Below are 21,796 nucleotides of genomic sequence, written 5' to 3' on the forward strand. Positions count from 1 at the left end.
TTACTATGATACAATACCAAAATGAATTTACCAAGGACTCAGTTAGCTACGAATCAAACTAAGTTTCACCAAAAGTATCTGAGTGTCGTATTCTCCTACTGAGGAGGTGTACTAGCTGGAGTACCTAAGCCTGCATCATAAAATACAGCATTCCCAGTGAGGGACGTCAGTACGAAAAAATTTACTAAATATTTAAGGCAATATAACATATGTAATACGAGGGCTCAAATGAAATCAAGTATCAACATATGAGTGCATAGATCAACAGAGAAGACAATCTTTGCTTACTCTTGTGAGATCATGTAAGTTACATTGTTTTCGTTACTTTTTGTATGTTATAATCTTTGTAGGGCATGTGATACAAGTGACCAGGTGATCAGTGGTAGAAGCGGATGACCCATGCTAGGAATATTAACCCTTGGGATGCAGTCCTCATAATTACACAATTTAGGATTGGCCCATGCTAGGCTTTCGCCCTTGATCTGCCACCCTTATGTACCAGTTGGGATGAACCTATGCCAGGCTTTCGCCCCTGGGCTGCCACTTGTATATAGATTTATTCACTTAGATTCTTTAATTTTTCAGATTGTTGTTTATCAGTTCATAACTCTTTTGGGATTGTTCTTTTCATAATCATAACTCTTTAGAGATGTTATTTTGGTGGTCATAACCATTTTGGAGATACGGAAGTATGGACTAGTAATAGAAGACATGAAAATAATACTTCAAGGAAATAACAATGACATAAGGAGCTATGTAACATCAAAACATAACTTTAAGAGCTTAATGTCACAATTGACATCAAACAACAAAGAGGAGGATTCACAAGACTTGCTTTTGCAAATAACATTTCTATACCAACACATAGGGGGGGGGGGTAACTACACAAGTATAATATAATGAAGTAGTTCTGTGTGCTACGGAGAGGGGGAAATATTGTTAGATATTTGTAGATAGTGCGCTGCCACTATGTTTCCTTTTCTAGGAATAGAACTTATGAGATTCACTTTATTAGTATTAATCGCAAGTATCAGTTTTGATGGCAAAAGGATATCGAATCGAATAACCTTACATACCTTATCTTCTGACCGATATAACTATCACAATTCAGCCTCTCCTTTTCAGTTTTAATCTATAATTTGAGTCATGGTAAACTAAAATTAGCAGTTATCACACTGTGAGCCTCATAAAACAATAGCAAACACATATAAGAATAGAACAGGCATATACGTCAGACGGGCTGTTACATCTTAGGTTGGAACAAGGCGTGCTTGACCTCTTTGAGGTCTTACTAAGCCTCTTATCTATCATTCATTACATAAAGTATGAAAAGTTTTTCGGAATTTAAACGTTTCACCAAAGTATAATAATAAGAAACATCTTTTATAAAAGCTGAGGAATAAGTCTCATGGCCACAAGGCAATCTTAAAGACACACCTTAAACATATTAGGGACACAACCCTTTACATTGAAATAAATACATAAATAGTCTAATACGAGTCTTAAAGAATTATTAAAGAAACATAGACTATGCCCTCGAATATATGAGGACATACTTAGTCTTGAGAGAGTCAATTTTCAAGCTTTCCTTCTAAACTTCAACTTGCCTCCAACCTATACTTATAGAGTATAGAAAAGTACGGGGTTAGTATAAACATTGTAGTAAGTATGGCATTATGCAAAATAATGCAAAAAAGGGACAATATAGTTGAAACATACAAGTCATGTTACTTTCATAAAAACCTTCATGAATTAGTTACAAAACATCATATAGTATTATCATTTAGTACATAAGGTAAAACTTCAATTTTTCTTAACATAAGATCATACTTACAGTAAACCCAAAATTACACATGAACTACTCCTATCCTATGTTATCCTAAGGTTCCCCTAAGTTATGCATAAGGAAATTGCCTATACAATATCCTCAATACCTACTTAGGAGATCCTAAAGATTACTATGGATAAGCGTACTTCTTTTCATTTACACAACTCCCCACTCAATATCAGGACATTATAGAAACATACATATACTTATGAACTTCACATAAGAGCCCTATTCCAGGAAACCCCCAATTTACACTTAGTGCAATGTGAAAGTAGCATCCCATACTACCACTTCCACTTAGTGCTCCTTAGGAATAACCCTAGAATGGGCACATCACATTCATCACATATTAGGCTTTCATCAGAAAAGTCATAACATCAACATACTTTTGACGACCCAAAAGTACCCCCCTAGAAGTTAGGGAGAACCTCGGGTCATGACTGGGCGAACTAGATTCTTTGGGGTCTTGTACAAGTCCTCAACTCATGTTCATTACATAAGAAACATCTTTTATAAAAGCTAAAGAATAAGTCACGTCGTCACAAGCCAATCTTACAGACACACCTTAAAAATCTTAGGGAGACGACCCTTTACATTGAAATAAATACATAAATAGTCTAATATGATTCACAAAGAAGAATTAAAGAAATATAGACTATGCCCTCAAATATATGAGGAAACACTTAGACTTGAGAGAGTTGATTCCCAAGTTTGCCTTCTAAACTTTAACTTGCCTCCAACTTATATAGATAGAAAAGTACGAGGTATTAACAAACATTGTACTAAGTATGTCATTATGCAAAAATCATGCAAAAAGGGACAATTTAGTTGTTATATACAAGTATTGTTATTTTTATAAAAAAACTTCATGAATTAAATTACAAAACATCATATAGTATTATTATTTAGCATAGAAGGTAAAACTTCAATTTTTCTTAACATAAGAGTATACTTACAGTAAACCCAAAATTACACATGAACTACTCATATCCTAAGTTATCCTAAGGCTCCCCTATGTAAGACATAAGGAAATTGCCTATACAATCACCTCAATACCTACTTAGGAGATCCTAAAGATTACTATGGATAAGCATACTTATTTTCATTTACACAAGTCACAACTCAATATCAAGACACTACCAAAACATACATATACTTAGGAACTTCATATAAGAACCATCCTCCAAGGAAACCCCTAATTTACACTTAGTGCAATGTGAAAGTAACATCCATACTACCACTTCCACTTAGTGCTTATTAGGAATAACATTAGAATAGCCACATCACATTCATCACATTTAGGCTTTCATCATACAAGTGATAACATCAAAATGCTTCCTTGACAATAAAGATAAAGTCACATTACTTTCATTTACATCATATCATGACTCATTTATACATTTCATATAACGAGACACCAAGACTCCCTCCAAATTGCTACTTGTGAAATGGATAGGTAACGTCCCATTCCATAAACTACCCTAAGTAGTACACCCTTAAGAAGACTTGGTTAATTAAGATACATTTGTGGGGGCTAGCTGAAACCGACATAGACCATGAGAGAAAGACGTGAAATCCCGATACTACCCTTACCAGATGAGGGATGCCTACATATCTAAGGTAGGGTCATATTCTTTAGCCTTTACATGGATTCTCCAATAGCTACACACCTACGCGGGCGCATAGTTAAGGGATAAGGAGATTGGTACTAAGTAACTCATTCTCTACTAACGAGAAGCACCCATCTCAAGAGGTACATTTGACTCAACATCTTTACTCACGAAGTGTACCTATCCCTTCTTCAAATCCTCTTGGTGCTAAGTATAACTCCCCCACAGAATCTTACACATTCATTTACTATAGGTTAAGATATAACTATTGAACACCCCTTCTCAACTCAGAAAAGGTATCAAACCTCTAACATATCTTTGAATAGCTCATCGAGAAAAGTGAGGTTGCTACTAAACACTTCTCTCAACACACTAAGAGTGTTCACTCAAAAATCCCCCTTTTTCATGCTTAGGAATAGTTGGGATGGTCTAGACACTTCATCTCTACTCATGAAGAGTGTCTACCCTACAATACCCCATTTTCATTAATTGACTTCATTCATGCATTCAAGTGTCTCTTTGTGTGTGTGAGTACATGTGAGCACACCTTTCCATAATGACCATCATTCATAACATTGATTTCTAGACATGCTCATACTCACATATATCACAATTTACACATTATCATAATTCATATTTCAAATACATACTTCATTTATATATAAACCCTTCACGATACTCAATTCAACCTTCAAATACATATCATAAATATACATATCAAAATCATCAATTCACATCACATATCATGCCTTCAAGGCTATTTTCACAGTACACATATAACTTCATATACATCAACTAAACACCGTCAACAAAGGTGGACCATACCACTCAAGAGTTACTTCAACATAACTTAACCAAGATAGAACAAGTTACCCTTTATCAAAGCCTTTAAAACATATTAACAATATATCCAATAACCCATCATAAAATATCCCTTAGGGAAGCATCTAAAACTCAATAAAACCACCAATAAACAATAACTTTAACATTATCTAATCATACTCATTAAACCTATTTCATAAGCGAAAAGTAGGTAAAAAGAATAAACATGATTCCATTGGGGTTTTGACGTAAAAATTACCATTTAAAGCTAACTACGACTCATTTTAATCATTAAAGTATTTTCATGCAAAGACCCATAGTTAAAGTCAATGAATAAAGAATGTTGAAGTTTAAATCCTTTTGAAATCTCTTTGAAATGACTCATTGAATGAAAGAAGGTTCAAGGAAGACTACCATACCTTAATATGAAGAAACCCACGAAATTTGGTGAAGAAAACGTGAAGAACTTGGTCCTCTTCCTTGGAGCTTGAAGCTTCTTGAAAATGGAGGTTTTTGGAGAAATTTTATTTGATCTTTAGGGTTTGAATTGGTGGGTGAAATTAGGTTTAAAATGACCTAAATCAGTCCATAAATGATCCCCATAGTTTCCAAAGAATCCCTACACTATTTGGATCCTTTTTAAAATTCAAATTTTACTTAAAAACGACGCGGCCAAAAAGAGGTCTTCGATGCGCGTCAAGGAGGGATCTGCTGATTCTTGGCTTTCAGCATTTTGAGGCAGTGTGCCTCGTTCTACAGGCGCATTGCGAGTTGGGCTTCAAAATCTTCCCCTACACACTGCCTTGGGCTGCTCCTTTGTCAAACGTTTGTGTCCTCCTTGGGGTCCCTTAGGGTCATCCCGGAGGAGTCGTACTCGAACATTTTGACACTTGGTAGGTACTAGGCTCATCCCCACTGGTATTAGATAGCAAACACTACCCAAAAACATGCACCAAAATGAAGGATACACTAGCACATTCCAAGGCACATTTTCCGATTGTGTTGGACTTTTTGGACGTTTGAATTCCAAACTTCACAAACTGACTTTTAGTGATTATATGCACTATTTAGATACACTATTAATTCATGAAGAAGATGTGAAGCTCTAGTTTGACGTATTTCATTTTTTGGGGTCATTACAAACGACCTCCAAAACCTAGATGTGAATTGTGCACCCCTATCCGATATGATGGATAACATAATACCATGGCGACACACAATCTCATCTATGAAGATCCTTGCATTATCTTCCGCCGAGTAGGTAGACTTGACGGGAATAGAAGGAGAGGATTTGGTCAACCTATCCACAACCACCCATATAGAATTATACTATATCCCCTTTTAAGCCTTCCTACCAAAACATTTCTCTAAGGTCATTATACATGTTTGTAGAACCCGGATGAATGGGATAACGGGAACCATGAGATTCCTCAAGAATCCGATTTCTCAAGTCATCCATATTGGGCAAATATAATCTTCCTTGATATCTCAAGACACCATTACCCCTAAGGAGAATAACTCATTAAGCTTACCAAGAACTGACTCCTTCAACTTATCAATGGTTCATCAAGGTGTTTCTTAGATGTCACCTCAACCACCAAAGACAATTCAGAGTTATGATGGATCATTAAACCACCAATTAGAGAATCTTCCAATCTAACACCCAAACGAGCCAACCTATGAACATCTTTCACTAGGTCTTTCTTGGCTTCTTCTACATGAGACACGCTACCCATGATCATACGACTAGAGCAACCACAACCATATTGGCAAGTAAATTAAAATAATAAAATAATAAGATGGTTAATAAAAGTAACATAAAACTTTACCAAAACCACACAAGTTAACAAAAGATTAAAATATATCTTGAGAGTTAATTAGTAGCACTAACTAGAGAAAAAAACATAAAAAATGAATATGTAAATGATGAATGACGAATAATCAAAATAAGGAAACTAAAAAAACTAGAGCAAATAATGGGTAAATGGAATAATCAATTCCACAAACACGAGAATAATTATAAAAAGTATACAAAGTCAACATAATAATATATTTTTTATAAAAACAAACATTTAGACAATAGCAAATTGAAGTGTATTAACAGCAAGGAAGAAATAAACAAATACCATGACATAGACATAAAACTAAATTAAATTGCATCAGATTTAAGATATTAAAAATAGAGAATGCAGTAGTGTTGATAAGAGTTTCAAACAAAACATAGTACAATGAAATAAACGAAATAATCCACAAATAATTCACTGAAGCTCTAAAAAAAAGCGTCAGCCTTAATAAATTAATAGATGTCATATATAAATAAAATAAACAATATAACTAAATAAAACCAATAAAAATGGACAAAACATGGAAGATTAAATGTAGCAAAGAAATATAAATCAAAAACAAAAAGAACATAATAGCATTAGAAAAATAAAAATATAAAGTGAATCCGACCTAAGTAATAGTTAACATTTAAACCAAAATTAAACAAAAAATATGTTTTTTATAAAAAGAATAGGAAACGATGAACTTGAGATGGATATAAAACTATTGGCCGACAAATCTTGTTTGTGATGGTTTCGCTATCCATTGGATCTTGGAGACTTAAACTTTGTGGTGGTCGTCAGAGCTCATACACCCTCAAAACAGGGTTTAGAGGTCGGAATCTGCTGGCATATTGTAGTTCTAGTTTTTTGTTGATTTTTGGCTTCATCGAAGGTTGTTTGGTTGTTGTTGGTCCATTTCGTTGGGGTTTTGCCGGGGACGAGGGTGATTTTGGGAGGTGATTTTTCGGTGAGCTGAGTTGTAGTGAGGGTCAACTACTCTTGGTGTTGGCATATCACTTGGAGTTGCTTCGGTCAGAAAATAGAGAAGGCACTGAAATTGGGGTTATTTGGAGGCCTTAGTTGGTGGTTTTGTGAATGGAAATGGTGGTTGGTTTACGATCTTGGTTGGTGGAGCAATGGTGGATCATGCTGGGGGATTTCGGTTGGAAAAGGACGAGATTTAAGAGTTGTTTTAGTCGGTTGTTTGGTGGGTTTCTGGGAATGGAGAAGAGAAGAGGGAGAGGGAGTCCCGGTTGGAGAGAAGAGGGGTGGTTGTGGGTGTTTATGTCTGCCGTTTGGCGTGAGTAAAGTTTGCAAACTTTGGAGATAAAGACGTGAAGCTCACTGGAAAAGATGATTGGAGGGAATTTTGGCAGCTATTCTTTGGAGTATCATAGGAAAAAAAGTATATTGGGCTTTTCTTGTTTGCTCTTTAAAAATTATCCATCACACTTGTTTTTGACCTAATTGTTATTAAATAGTGAATTGTTAGTATTATGGGCTTAACATTATGGCCCAAAAATTATTAATCAATCTTCGTATGCAAAATTCAATCATAATATTTAAATAATATTTTAGATTGTGTAAAATATAAAATAAATATTAACAAATATAATGAATAAAATAAGTATAAAAATTGTATATAATAAATATGACTATTGACATGAATTTAGCAAAAATAACGTTTTAATCAAAAAAAAAAATTCAACATATTCAACCAGTTGTGAAGAATATAATTAAGAATAACTGATAAAAATATCCTAAATTTTGACAAATAAGGATAGTTATCAATAGACTTATTTAAAATTTAAAAAAATACATATTTTGAACTACTAAATAAATAAACTTAAAATTACGATTTTTTATAAAATGTTAGGTCAAAATTGGGTGTTAACAACTGTCTCTTTATTTGGATATGATTGATGAAAGAAATCGTAAACACCGAAAATTGACAAACTTCATTTTGGTCAAACACACAACCTTTTGTTTTTTATTTTTATAAAAATTTGGTTAGATCGTGATTGAAGTCGATCCCAGACTTCCCTCCAAAAGATTCCATGTTGCGTCACGTCCTTGTTGTAGTAGTCCGCACTTATAGCTCCACCAAGAATGCATCCTCTTGATTGTTCTCGAAAAAACAAAGATGAAACTCCTTAGTAGAGACGAAATTGCAGGAAAGAAGAACACATCTCTTACAATACGACAAATGAAGATGATCCATTGGTAGGATAAAAATGAATGTCCATCGATAAGAAGAATAAAAAGGTATTCGTCGGTAGCATTTTGAATGCGTGTCTATCGGTAGGACGAATGAAAAAGGATGATCCTTCGATGGGATTTTGAATGTATGTCTTTCGGTAGGACGAGTTAAAAAGAAAATCCATTGGTAGGATTTGACTGTATGTCCATCGATAGGATGAATGAAAAAAGATAATTCATAGGTAGGATTGGAGTGTATGTCCATCGGTTGGACAAATGAAAAAAAGATGATCCATTGATAGGATTGGAATGTATGTCCATGGTAGGACGAGAGAAAAAAAGATAATCCATCGGTACGATTTTAAAATGTATGTCCATCTGTAGGACAAATGAGAAAAAAAATATGATCCGTCGGTAGGATTTTGAATGTATGTCCATCGGTACGACGAATGAAATTCTTTCAACGCAAGTCTCCTCTGACTTGAACGTGGAATAAGATAGGGTGAAAATCCTTCACCTCTGAGTAGATGTGACTTAAAATGAAAATATCTTTCAATGTAAGTTTTCACCGACTTGAACGTTGAAAAGTTATGGTGCACATCCTTAAACACCAAATAGATGCGACTTAAACGCAAATATCTTTCAAGACAAGTTTCCACCGACTTGAACGTTGAAAAGATATGGTACACATACTTCACTTCTGAATTGATGAGACTTAAATGCAAATATCTTTCAATGCAAGTTTCCAGCGATTTGAACGTTGAAGAGATATGGTGCACATTCTTCAAAACTGAATATATGCGACTTTGATGCAAATATCTTTCAAAGAAAATTTTCACCGACTTGAACGTTAAAAAGATATGATGCACATCCTTCACCTACGAATAGATGCGAAAATATATTTCAACATAAGTTTTACTAACCTAAACGTTGAATAGATATGGTGCACATCCTTCACCACTGAATAGATGCGACTTAAATGCAAATATCATTCAACGCAAGTTTCCACCAACTTGAATGTTGAAAAGATATGGTGTACATCCTTCACCACTAAACATGACTTAAATGAAGATATCCTTCAATGCAAGTTTCCGCCATTTTGAACGTTGAAAATATATAAGTCAAATCCTTCATCTTCGAATATATGAGACATACATGTAATGACCTTCTTGGCGAATGAAAAATGCAATGGCCCTCTTGTTAAATAAAAAATACATGACCTTTTTGTTAAAATGAAAAATGCATGACCTTTTTTATAAATAAAATCTGCAATGACCCTTTTGACAAATAAAATGCAATGACCCTCTTTGAAAATAAAAATGAATTACCCTTTTGGTAAATGAAAAATGCATGACCTTTTTTTAAATAAAAAATACATTGGCCTTGGCAAATAAAAATGCAATCGCCTTCTCGGAATAAAAATGCAATGACCCTTTCGGAAAATAAAATGCAATTGCCTTCTCGGTAAATAAATGCAATGGCCCTCTCGGCTAATAAAATATGCGATCTCCTTCTTAGTAAAAAAATAAAATGACCCTCTCTACAAATAAAAAAAGCAATTGCCCTCTTGGAAAATGAAAAAAAAACAATTATCCTTTCCGAAAATGAAAAATGCAATGGCCATCTCAGAAAATGAAAAATGCAATAAACATGCAAGTGATGGATGACCCAATGATTTTTCACTGTTATGAGGTGGATGAATTGTGTGTCTTGAAAGTTTCATTGCCCCAATGCTTTCACCTGTTCCGGTACTTGAAAAGAAACAATTGGTGATACAATATCGCCTTAGCTTGCGACTAAGTCAAGATACCTTGAGAAAAGATTCTATAAAAGAGAATGTGTACAAACGCCTGACCATTTTGACACATGTAAGTAATAAACATTTTATTCTTGATAATTTTGAGTTTATTGTGACTCAAGACTTATGGGGGATTTGTACGAGGAGCTGCTGTCTCGCCAAAAAAAGTGCTCGAGATTAGCAAGATGACTTTGAATATTAAGCATTGAAGGATTTTTGAAGTTTCTATCAAACTTCTCACAACATTTATTGGTACTTTTGAGGTCTTCCTCAAAAATTCTGTCCAAGGTAAAACTTTCGGCATATCTCAAAATGATCTCCAATCTTGACTTGTTGGAGATAACACCTTTGTTGTAAATTTTTTAGATACTCTCAAAAATTCTGTCGTAGTGTTTATTATAAGGACAAAGAAAAATCACACTGGGTATATGATCGAGCTGTCGTGACGCCTATGTATCCTGTTGAGCCATAAATCAAGTCAGTTGTAGTTCCAATCCTGTAGATGATAAATACTGCTAAGAATTTGAGACAAGATCATCAGTATAAAATGCACAATACGAACATGATAAAATAGGAAAATAATATTCCATGTGATATTCAAATCCTAGAGAAAAAAAATACATGTCACATTTTTTGGGACGGACAACCCCATAAAGTAAAATAGGACTCTCACACATACAAAATTAACCTAATGACACATTTTATAATAAATAACTCGAAAAGACAACTTTTAAATGGGAATACTCTAAAATAAAGTTTGAAAAATATTAAAGAGTGGGTGCTTGCTCACATTTTTTTTGTTTTTCTTTTCTTTTTGAATAATAAAGAATGTGATGAGATAGTCAAATCTTGACTACAATTGGTACCAATAGTTAGGATTGTAGTTGAATCTCTCATTCTCTCTTTTTTTATTTAGGAATTTTTTCAAGGTAATTCCTACAATTTCATGTTGTACCTCAAACATACTTAAGGATCGACAAGATTCGTTCATCTTACTTCAAACACAGGTTTTGAATTGTACCAAACCGCATATTTCAAGTGCCCTCATGACAAAAATTGGTGATATTTCACACATATTTGAAATATTTGACTTTAAGATATTTTTCATAGTGCACTCACAACTAGGAGATATTTATTAAACCCTTTACATGCCTATTGACAATTGTATCCCTCATATCATAAGAATCCATAGGGTGAGTGTCTCTCATAGGGGAGTCAACACCTCATATGAAACTATAGGGTGATTCATCCTCCACGGGAAGCCAACACCTCTCATTGTCAAGTTCATTCGGTGCTAAGATAGGTCAATTTTTTTAATTTCTGTATTTAATAATTATAACTTAGTTTAGGTCATAGGAGAATAATTACTTGTATAATCATAGTCATTAGCTCAATAGGAATTGCATGAAAACATAATATCAATACAACCGTCATATGTGAGATTAGCTGAGTAGCTAAATTAATTTATTCTTGAAAATCTCTTGTTAATTATAATTATTTATCATGTTTGAATAATGTTATAATAACCATCTTTAGAAAGTTTGCTACAGAAATATTCTTCGAATAAGTATGCCCAGACTATGCCATCCTAAGGTTGAAACCGGTAGGCAGAGAAGGTCGTTTAGGGGAGTAAACAAAGTTGAAGCGCTGTTAGGGTAACTAATCAAAGAAGAAAGCTGTAGTAGTGACCAGACGAGATGATTATTAAATCATTATTTTTTCATAATAAGCAAGTATAATTTATTAAGAGGTTGGAAGGAATAAAATTTTAGTGAAAAATGAAAATAATAAAAATGGAAACTTACCTATTAAACGATGATGTTGATCATAAGATATTATTACTTTATATATTAAAAAATCTTAATACTGATATAAAAAGAGAAATTTATAATAAATTATTAACATATGAGATAATAGAAATAACAACCCAAGGTTGGACTGAGTTAACCATACAAAGTATACAAGATGAGCTTTATTATGACATGTATGATTTATATGATGATTTAGATATTGGAGATTAAATATGACTGAATATTGGCTAAGGCGATATGGTAGAAATTACAGGTTAAAAAAGATTAGATATCCAGATAAATTAAGTAAGCTTTTTAAAATATTATATAAAAAGTTATGATGAATAAAAATAAAAATATTAAAATAAAAAGAACTAAGATAGATAAAAAGGTAAGAAAAATATGGAAAAAATTAAGATCTTTATATATAGAATATGAACTATCACAACTAGTCAAAACAAATAATGATAGAAAAAATCAATTGATAAACATAATTTCAAAAATAGAATATAAATATGTCTATTATTAGAAAAAACAATATGAACAAAGAAAAATATAAACAACAATTAATAGAAAAAAATAATGGAACAAATAACTGAAAAAGAACAAGAATTACAACACAGAAAAAGAAGGTTAGAAGAAAATATATTAGCAGGAGTATGTAATAAATCAATACTAGCACAAAGAAAAGATATATTAATGAATTAGAATTAGATTGTCTTGAATATGAATTACAACATAATATAATACATAGATCATAATGAATAAAGAAGAGTTTGCAGTAGACGAAAAAACATATGAAAACCAAGATGGAATGATAATAAAAATAGTATTTTCAAATTTAGGAAGAAGATACAAGAGAATAGGAAATAACTTATACATAATGCTAGAAAAAGAAACAGCAAAATTAGAAGATAGTTTAACAACTATGGTAAGAATAACAAAAGAAAATGAAGAAATAGATAAATCAAGAGAAATTGAAAAAATAAAAACACAAGCAAAACAAGAAGTACAAAATTTAGAAGAAATAAAAAATACAAGAATAAGTGAATTAGAAAAAGAATTAGCTAGGTTAAAATTATTATATGAAAATAAACAAAAACAAAAAGATAAAGAGCTAGAATTAACAAATGAAATAAAACAAATGGAACAAAAACTAAATGAAGATCTAAAAGATCTAAATGAAGATATTGAAGTAAATGAAATAGACGGAAATGAAAATAACCAACAATCAGAAATAAGTGATATAAGTGAAACACATACAGAAATTCTAGAACAGATAAATAAACCAAAAAAATTAGAAATAAACACAGGAGATATGAATAGACCTAGTACGTCAAGAGTTAAAACCCCAGATAATAGTCCCAGAAATAGTCCTAGAGTTAGTCCTAGGAGAACACCACCAACTTATTATACAGAAAGCTATCAACAATCAGACAGAAATAATGCAATATGGAACAGTAGACTAAATAAAAATTGGACACCTAAACTAGCAAATGAACAATACAATTTCTTAGATTTAGATTGTGTCGCAGATATAAATAAAGAATATTGTTATGAATAGGAAATATGTCTAAACAGTTAATAGATAACAAAATAGAAACAGCGAAAACACAAAGATACATAGAAAGAACATTCGTAGGAACAACAATGTAACGACCTGTTTAGTCGTTTTGAGCAGCACATTTTATTCTGGAAAAACAGGCTGAGGCGACGGACCCAACGACGGACCGTCATGGGCACGACGGACCGTCGCAGGGTCTCGTTTCAAAACACTTAGAAAATCTGAAATTGGGTACTGAAAATCGACTCTCTGAACTTCGTAACGGAGTGGCAGGACGGACCGTCACAGGCCATTAACCCAAAATCAAGTTTCTGAACTATGCGACGGACAGCAGGACGGACCGTCGCAGGCGCGATGGCCCGTCACAGTTTGCATAATCCCAGTTGGAGTCAGATTTCTGGTTAAGTTTTAAAGGGGCGTTTTGGACTATTCCTGCTATAATTATATATTTCGTGGGTTTATATTAATAACTCAAATTCTTGGGGGATAAAAGAGGTAACCTTAAGTTAATTAGTGGGCTATTATTGTCATCTTTTATTCTTAATTATATACTAATTAGGGTAAAAGAAAGAGGGTTTGAATAAAGAAAATAGAAAGAACAAGAGAGACGATCGAGAAGGGGAAAACACAAAGCTTTGGGAAAATTTGCTTGCTTGATCACGAATCTTCGGTGGAGGTAGGTTATGGTTTCTCTTACGATATTCGTAGTAAACTCTTAATAGAGAATGATATGTATTGATAATATTGTAAACCCTACTATATGCTTAATTGTATGCTTGCATGAATGTAATTATATAATTGTGATTATATAAGCATGATGAAGTTATTGAATCCCAAATCTTGCAAAATCTTAATCTCCTTGTTAATAATGAGGCCTTGGTATAAAAGAAGGCGTGATGAACTAAAATAATGGGATTGATGATGCCTTGGTAAGAAAGAAGCCTTGATGAATTGATGGAAGGAGATTAGGGGATCGGGTGTCACGAACCGACACGTAGTATTAGGGGATCGGGTGTCACGAACCGACACGTAGAATTAGGGGATCGGGTGTCACGAACCGACACGTAGTATTAGGGGATCGGGTGTCACGAACCGACACGTAGTATTAGGGGATCGGGTGTCACGAACCGACATGTAGTATTAGGGGATCGGGTGTCATGAACCGACACGTAGATTTAGGGGATCGGGTGTCACGAACCGACACATAGATTTAGGGGATCGGGTGTCACGAACCGACACATAGATTTAGGGGATCGGAGTGTCACGTATCGACACAAGAGGATTAATGAATATTGAGGGAGCGGAGTGTCACGTACCGACACAAGAGAAATAAAGATAATGAATCTTGAAAGATGTTAATATACTCAATCTAATGAACATGATTCCCAAATGAGTATGGTATCGAGGCTTGAGTCCTCATGTGTGAACTTGACGGTAATTGTTAATGATATAGTATTTGTTGTTGCTACATGTTGAGTATCATAGTTGATTTTATGATATTACTCGGTATATATTGATTTCTATTTTGAGTTGGCCGATGATATTTACTCAGTACCCGTGTTTTGTACTGACCCCTACTTTTATGTTCTCTTCTTGTTTATTTGTGGAGTGTAGCAAACGTGCCATCGTCTTCAACTCAACAGTAATTCAAGCCAGTCTTACTACATCGGAAATTCAGGGTGAACTAATGGTTCTAGCTTGGACTGGATCTTCTTCTTCAAGTCTTGATTCCTTGAACTTCCGGCATGGACTAGCTTCTTATGTATTTTTAGCTTCTTAGAAACTCTTAGAATTAGTAGTTTAAAGTAGATGTTCTTGTGGTGATGACTTCCAGATTTTGGGGAATAATAGATGTTGAATTTTAGAAGTTAATGAATTGGTCTTTATTTAATGAGTTTAAGTCTTCCGCATTACTTTCTGTTGATATTATATTGAAATGTTAAGGTTAGATTGGTTGGTTCGCTCACATAGGAGGGTAAGTGTGGGTGCCAGTCGCAACCCGGATTTGGGTCGTGACAAACAAAATTATGGATATAAAATCTACCCTTGGAAAGTTTAGAAGTACTTAGGAATGATAAGAAAATGGATGGATCCGCATCAGCAACAAATATAGATATACTAGATAAATATGAATCAGCAATAAGAAATGAATTTGGAGGCATGACTACAGATATAAGAGAACAAAATAGAGAAAAAATAATAAATAGACAACTTATGACAAAATTAGCTATATGTAAAATGTGTTACTTAGAAGAATATACTTGCGCATTTAAAGAATATTATTACAAAGCTAAATACAATTTAGACGAAGCAAAAGAAATAAGAAAACAATATTATACAAAATTACCAGAACCATTTAGTACAAACGTAATAAAGGATTGGAATAATGAAGGAATGGTAGATACTTTAGGATCTAGAATAAAATTTTTAAATCAATGGTTCATACAACTATGTGAAAACCAAAAAGAAAAATTAAAAATGGAAAAAGTATTAAATAAAAATTTATCATGTTGCAAAAATAAAATGGCACCACAATTTGGATGCACAACAAAAAAACAAAAATCTAAAAGATATAAAAATTATAGAAAAAACAAAACTATATATAAATATAAACAACCAAGACGAAGGTATTATGTAAAAAATCATAAAATAAAAAGACCATACAGACCAAAAAGAAAAATATCCCAATGTACTTGTTATAATTGTGGAAAGATAGGACACATAACTAAAGATTGTAAATTACCCAAAAATCCAAAAAGAAAACAAATAGCAGAATTAATAATAGACAATGAAAAATATATGCAAATAGAGTACATAGATTATGAATTAAGTGAAAATGATAGTATATATGAGGTATCAGACATAGAAACTGAGAATGAAGAAGAAAATATTAACATAGATAATAACGAAGCAGATGAAGAAATATAATGTCTGAAAATGAAATAAAAATAATATCTAAGGAAGAATATCAAGATGAAGAATCATCAGAACAGAAAATTATATTTGATAATACGATATTTGAACAAATAAAAGGAAAAGAATTAGATTTAAGCGTTGAAAAAGTACTAGAAATACCTATTTTAAGAAATTGGTTTAAAAGACAAAAAGAAGAATACTATGTAGTTAGTCAAAAAGAACATATCATAGATTGTAAATACACAAGAGGAAAAGCATATATACCTATAATAAATAAAAGGATGATAAACAAAGAAATACAAGATATAAAAGCTAAAACACCAATAAAATATGTACATTTAGGAGAAACAGAAATATTAATAAAAGCCTGCTTTAGAGAAGGAATAGATACACCTATAGAAATATATTTAGCAGATGATAGAATTGTACACCCTATAGAAAAAAGCATAATTAGTGCAGTAAAAGGAAACTTAATATATCAAAAATTTAAGTTTACAATAAGTGCTAATTATACAGTATCATTAACAGATAAAAATATAGATAGATCATTAGTTCTATATTGGAAAATGTGTGGAATAGAACTAGCACCAGAGAGCAAATTATTTACCGCAAGATGTAAAAATTTATATATATTAACAACAAAGCATAAAATAACAGCAAGAAATAAAATTAATAAAATAAAAATAGAAAATCCTTTTGAAAAAATAATTACTGTAATAGACAGTAATGACTATAGCTATAAAGAAATTGATATAGAAGAAGATTTAGAGATAGTAAAAGAAAGATTAAGCACTTCAAGCGTACCAAATACATTGACAAGAGCTACCTCATCAAGGATGAGTACCTCTAAAAGAAAATATGAAATTCCACAAAGCTTATTAGATTAAGAAGAAATAACACCATATCATTATTTCATAAGAGGAATAATAGACAAAAGAAAATATAAAATATTAATAAATACAGGACAAGAAGAAAATTACATAACAAGAGAGTTAGTATTAGAAGAAGAAATTATAAGAACAGGACATACATGCCCTGGACTACCTAGTGAGATAGTGAACACGAATGAAGAAACAACAGAAAAAGAAATAATTATAGGAGGAATACCCTTAGTAATACATTTTAAAATATACCAAGGAAATCATAATATTACATTAGGAATAAAATGGTTAGAAAAAGTCAAACCATACACTATAGAAAATGAACAATTAACAATAACTTGTCAAAATAAGAAAATAATTATAAAAAGGATAAAATGATTAACAAAAATATTTATACTTGCAAAAATTATAGTAGAAGGATATCACAACAGATATTATACCCCTATGATAGATATAGGAGCAGAAGCGAATATATGTAAATATAATTGCTTACCAGAAGATAAATGGGAAAAATTAAAAACACCTATGGTAGTAACGGGATTTAACAATGAAGGAAGTATGATTAAATACAAAGCAAAAAATATAAAAATACAAATATGGGATAAAATACTAACAATAGAAGAAATGTATAATTTTGAATTTACTACAAAAGATATGTTATTAGGAATGCCATTTCTAGATAGATATTATCCACACATAATAACAAAAACACATTGGTGGCTTACTACACCATGCGAAAATAAGATAGGAGCAAAAAGAGTAAATAATAAACAACGAAAACCTATGGAATGGATAAAAGGAAGTGAAAAGATAAACCAAGAAATGGAAAATATAAATAATAAACAAATAACGCAATTAGAAATTATTATATTTGCTATAGACAAAGTCAAATTAATTAATGAACAACTAGAACAATTATATAGTGAAGATCCATTACAAGGATGGGAAAAACATAAGACAAAAGTAAAAATTGAATTAATAGATGAAAATAGTATAATAACACAGAAACCATTAAAATATAACTTTGATGATCTAGAAGAATTTAAGATACATATAAATGAATTGTTAGAAAATAATTACATACAAAAAAGCAATAGTAAACATACAAGTCCAGCATTTATAGTAATAAAACACAGTGAACAAAAAAGAGGTAAAAGTAGAATGGTCATAGATTATCGTAATCTAAATGCTAAAACTAAAACATACAATTATCCGATACCAAATAAAATACTAAAAATAAGACAAATACAAGGATATAATTATTTTAGCAAATTTTACTGCAAATCAGGATTTTACCACCTAAAACTAGAAGAAGAATCCAAACAATTAACAGCATTCACAGTACCGCAAGGTTTCTATGAATGGAACGTTTTACCTTTTGGATATAAAAATGCACCAGGTAGATTCCAACATTTTATGGATAACTGTTTTAACCAACTAGAAAAATGTATTGTATATATAGATGACATATTGTTATATTCTAGAACACAAGATGAACATATAAGATTATTGGAAAAATTTATACATATAGTAAAAAATACAGGTATAAGTTTGAGTAAAAGAAAAGCAGAAATTATGAAATCACAAATAGAATTTCTAGGAATACAAATAGATAAAAATGGAATAAAAATGCAAACTCATATAGTACAAAAAATAATTACTATTGATGAAAATATAGATAAAAAAAAATTACAATCTTTTCTAGGATTAGTAAACCAGGTAAGAGAATATATACCAAAATTAGCAGAACATTTAAAACCACTACATAAAGAACTTAAAAAAGATGTAGAATATCATTTTGATAATAAAGATAAAAAACATATAAAAATTATTAAGAATCTATGTAAAAAATTACCAAAATTATATTTTCCTGATGAAAATAAAACATTTACTTACATTGTTGAAACAGATTCGAGTGATCATAGTTACGGAGGAGTTTTAAAATACAAATATGAAAAAGAAAAAATAGAACACCATTGTAGATATTATTCAGGATCTTATACAGAAGCACAGATAAAATGGGAAATAAATAGAAAAGAATTTATAAATGTTTATTAGCATTTGAACCATATATTGTTTACAATAAATTTATTGTAAGAATAGATAACACACAGGTAAAATGGTGGATAACAAAAAAATTAGAAGATTCAGTTACAACAAAAGAAATAAGGAGATTAGTATTGAATATATTAAATTTTACATTTACAATTGAAGTAATTAAGACTGACAAGAACCTTGTTGCAGACTACCTATCAAGAAAAAGGAACTCAAACTGAACAAGATACAATAGAAGAAATACTCAAAGCAATTACTACGCTTTCTACGAAGGTGGACAGTATGGGAAAAGAGTTACAAAATCTGAAAGCTAACAGTCAGCAGCATGACTCTAAAAATGCGGAGCTACGTCGTTCGGCGGACGGTAAAAAGCCAGAACTAGAAGGAGACGTTGGGAAACTCCATAAAACCCATGACAATGTTTGTTTAAATGCAGCTACAGCAAGCACATCTACAACAAAAGGAGCCAGTGGAATAAGATATACAAATTTAAATATGAACAAAATCTTCGATAAACCATTTATTCCAAAGAACCAAAAAGACTCATTATTTATACCACCACAAATACATACTTACTCAGAAAGTTTACACCAAGATAAAAAAGCCTACAACCACATAACCCGCTCATATATTGAAAACCTTTATAAAATCCAAAATTATTTAAACTCAACACCTAGATCTCCAACTACCAAAGACCCTAATACTGATTTTATAACCCAAAAGCTACAAGGATATAATAAGTTAATAGCACAACCAGGCACCAATGCAAATCTAGTAAAAACATGTTATAGTTATGGATTACTTAATACAGTTTATACCCAAACAGGAGATGAAATATCTACCATACCAGAGCTATACAAAGCCTTTATGAACTATAAAAGAATTACTAAAGGAACATTGTTTTATATAAAGTTTTATTCAGCACCAGCAGAGATATTATTTGATGAGATAAAACCAATTATACAAGTTATAAAAATTGGTTTGACAAGAGATATGATAATTCCAGAAGATATCGGAATACAACAAGAAATACAAAAGATTGAGATACCAGAATTCTACGCCAACAAAAGAGTTATAGGAATAGCAACTATCCTAAATGAACTAACTAACAATTATTTAAACGGAAATTCAGTATGGAGCTATTATGTACGAGAGCAAGTTATGATATATTCAAATTCTAAAGAAATCAGAGAACAAGATATGGAAGAGATACGCCAATGGATACTTAGTCTACTCAAGCCAGAGCAAAAACCAACAACAAGAGCATTAAGGAAAGGGTTTATTTCGGAAGAATTATTGACAAGATATTGCAAAATTATTGGACAAAAATACCCCGACCATATATGTTCAAAATGTCAAGGAGAAGATAATGTCATACCAGACGTTCAAATCGAATAAAAAAAAGAGTATTTTGTATTTTTTATTTTGTTAAAATTTTGTGTCGGCTGAATATCAGCCATATGTAAAAAGTAATAGTTTTTATTTTTGTCGTGTTGTGTCGGCTGTAAAAAGCCAACTGTAAAAGTCATAAATAAAATATTGTGTATGTCGGCCATAAATAAAGAAGAGGCCATTATGTAAAGTAGTAATAGTAAGTATTTTGTTTTCTTGTGTCGGCCGAATATAAAGAGGCCAAGTGTAAAGTATGTGTCGGCCATTTTTGGCCAAAAGTCTGTAAATTTTGTGTATAAATAGAGGGTTTCCCCTCATAAATAAAATCATCAATCCTTCATCTAACAATCTTCTCTCTACTCTCTACTCTCAATTTATAAATCCGCTTCCACCCCCTCCATTGACATCATATCATTGTAAGGCAGATAGGTTATTGATAACCAACCTTAAATCATTCAATCGTAAGCATAATCTAAAAATCAAATAATCAAGACATTCAATTGTTTCATCATACCACACCTACTTAATCTAATTTCAAAACATACTTCAATTTCACTTCATCACCAAGTACAAGCCATCACAATTGAAGTAAAGGTTTAGTATATCAAGGACTTACCCAATCTCCTTCAATATCCATCATCATGGTCTTACTATCAACCAACCAATTTCATCCAATAATAGGTGTAGTGACATCATTGAATAGTCATTAATACAATACTAGATCAATTACATCATCACTATCCCAATTAACTTCAATTCATAACCTAGGGTTAGGGGAAGTAGGGTTCATCATAAATTCTTCAAGAAATATATCCAAACCCAACAATACATTACCCTAGGCAGTCCATAGATGAATTAGAATAGATAAAGAAAGTCTAACATTCGATACATTCATCAATTTATAATCAAGATCCAAGGTTTGGGTACATTGGTGAAAAGGAATTGATATACATGAAATTAAATAAATTAACATCAATTAAAAAACAATCTACACTTAATTATTTATAGACAATCACAATTTATTATCAATTTGAAGTTTAGAAGAAAACCCATTAGAATAGGAAAACCATGGAATTGGGTGATTTAGAAATAAACTCTGAAAGGACCTCTGGCAG

The 21,796-nt window shown here is 31.8% G+C and overlaps 1 protein-coding gene and 1 long non-coding RNA gene across 2 annotated transcripts; one reads left to right on the forward strand and one right to left on the reverse strand.

Annotated features, from left to right (window-relative positions):
• Positions 1–1,364: 1,364 nt before the first annotated feature.
• Positions 1,365–11,871, reverse strand: LOC104647848 (uncharacterized). Its single transcript, XR_741866.4, has 2 exons — positions 4,680–11,871; positions 1,365–1,614 (listed from the first exon to the last, which is right to left on the reverse strand). It is a non-coding gene; the product is annotated as an uncharacterized lncRNA (long non-coding RNA).
• Positions 11,872–19,088: 7,217 nt separating this feature from the next.
• Positions 19,089–21,400, forward strand: LOC138349043 (uncharacterized). Its single transcript, XM_069298889.1, has one exon. It carries the CDS (start codon positions 19,572–19,574, stop codon positions 20,685–20,687), a length of 1,116 nt encoding a protein of 371 aa, XP_069154990.1. The 5' UTR covers positions 19,089–19,571; the 3' UTR covers positions 20,688–21,400.
• The last annotated feature ends 396 nt before the right edge of the window (positions 21,401–21,796 follow it).

Source organism: Solanum lycopersicum, chromosome 6 (assembly GCF_036512215.1).
Source record: "Solanum lycopersicum chromosome 6, SLM_r2.1".
In the NCBI taxonomy this organism is placed as follows: domain Eukaryota; kingdom Viridiplantae; phylum Streptophyta; class Magnoliopsida; order Solanales; family Solanaceae; genus Solanum; species Solanum lycopersicum.

Excerpts from the sequence above, each read along its gene's own strand:
- LOC138349043 (XM_069298889.1), top strand. The coding sequence starts at position 19,572 with ATGGGAAAAGAGTTACAAAATCTGAAAGCTAACAGTCAGCAGCATGAC.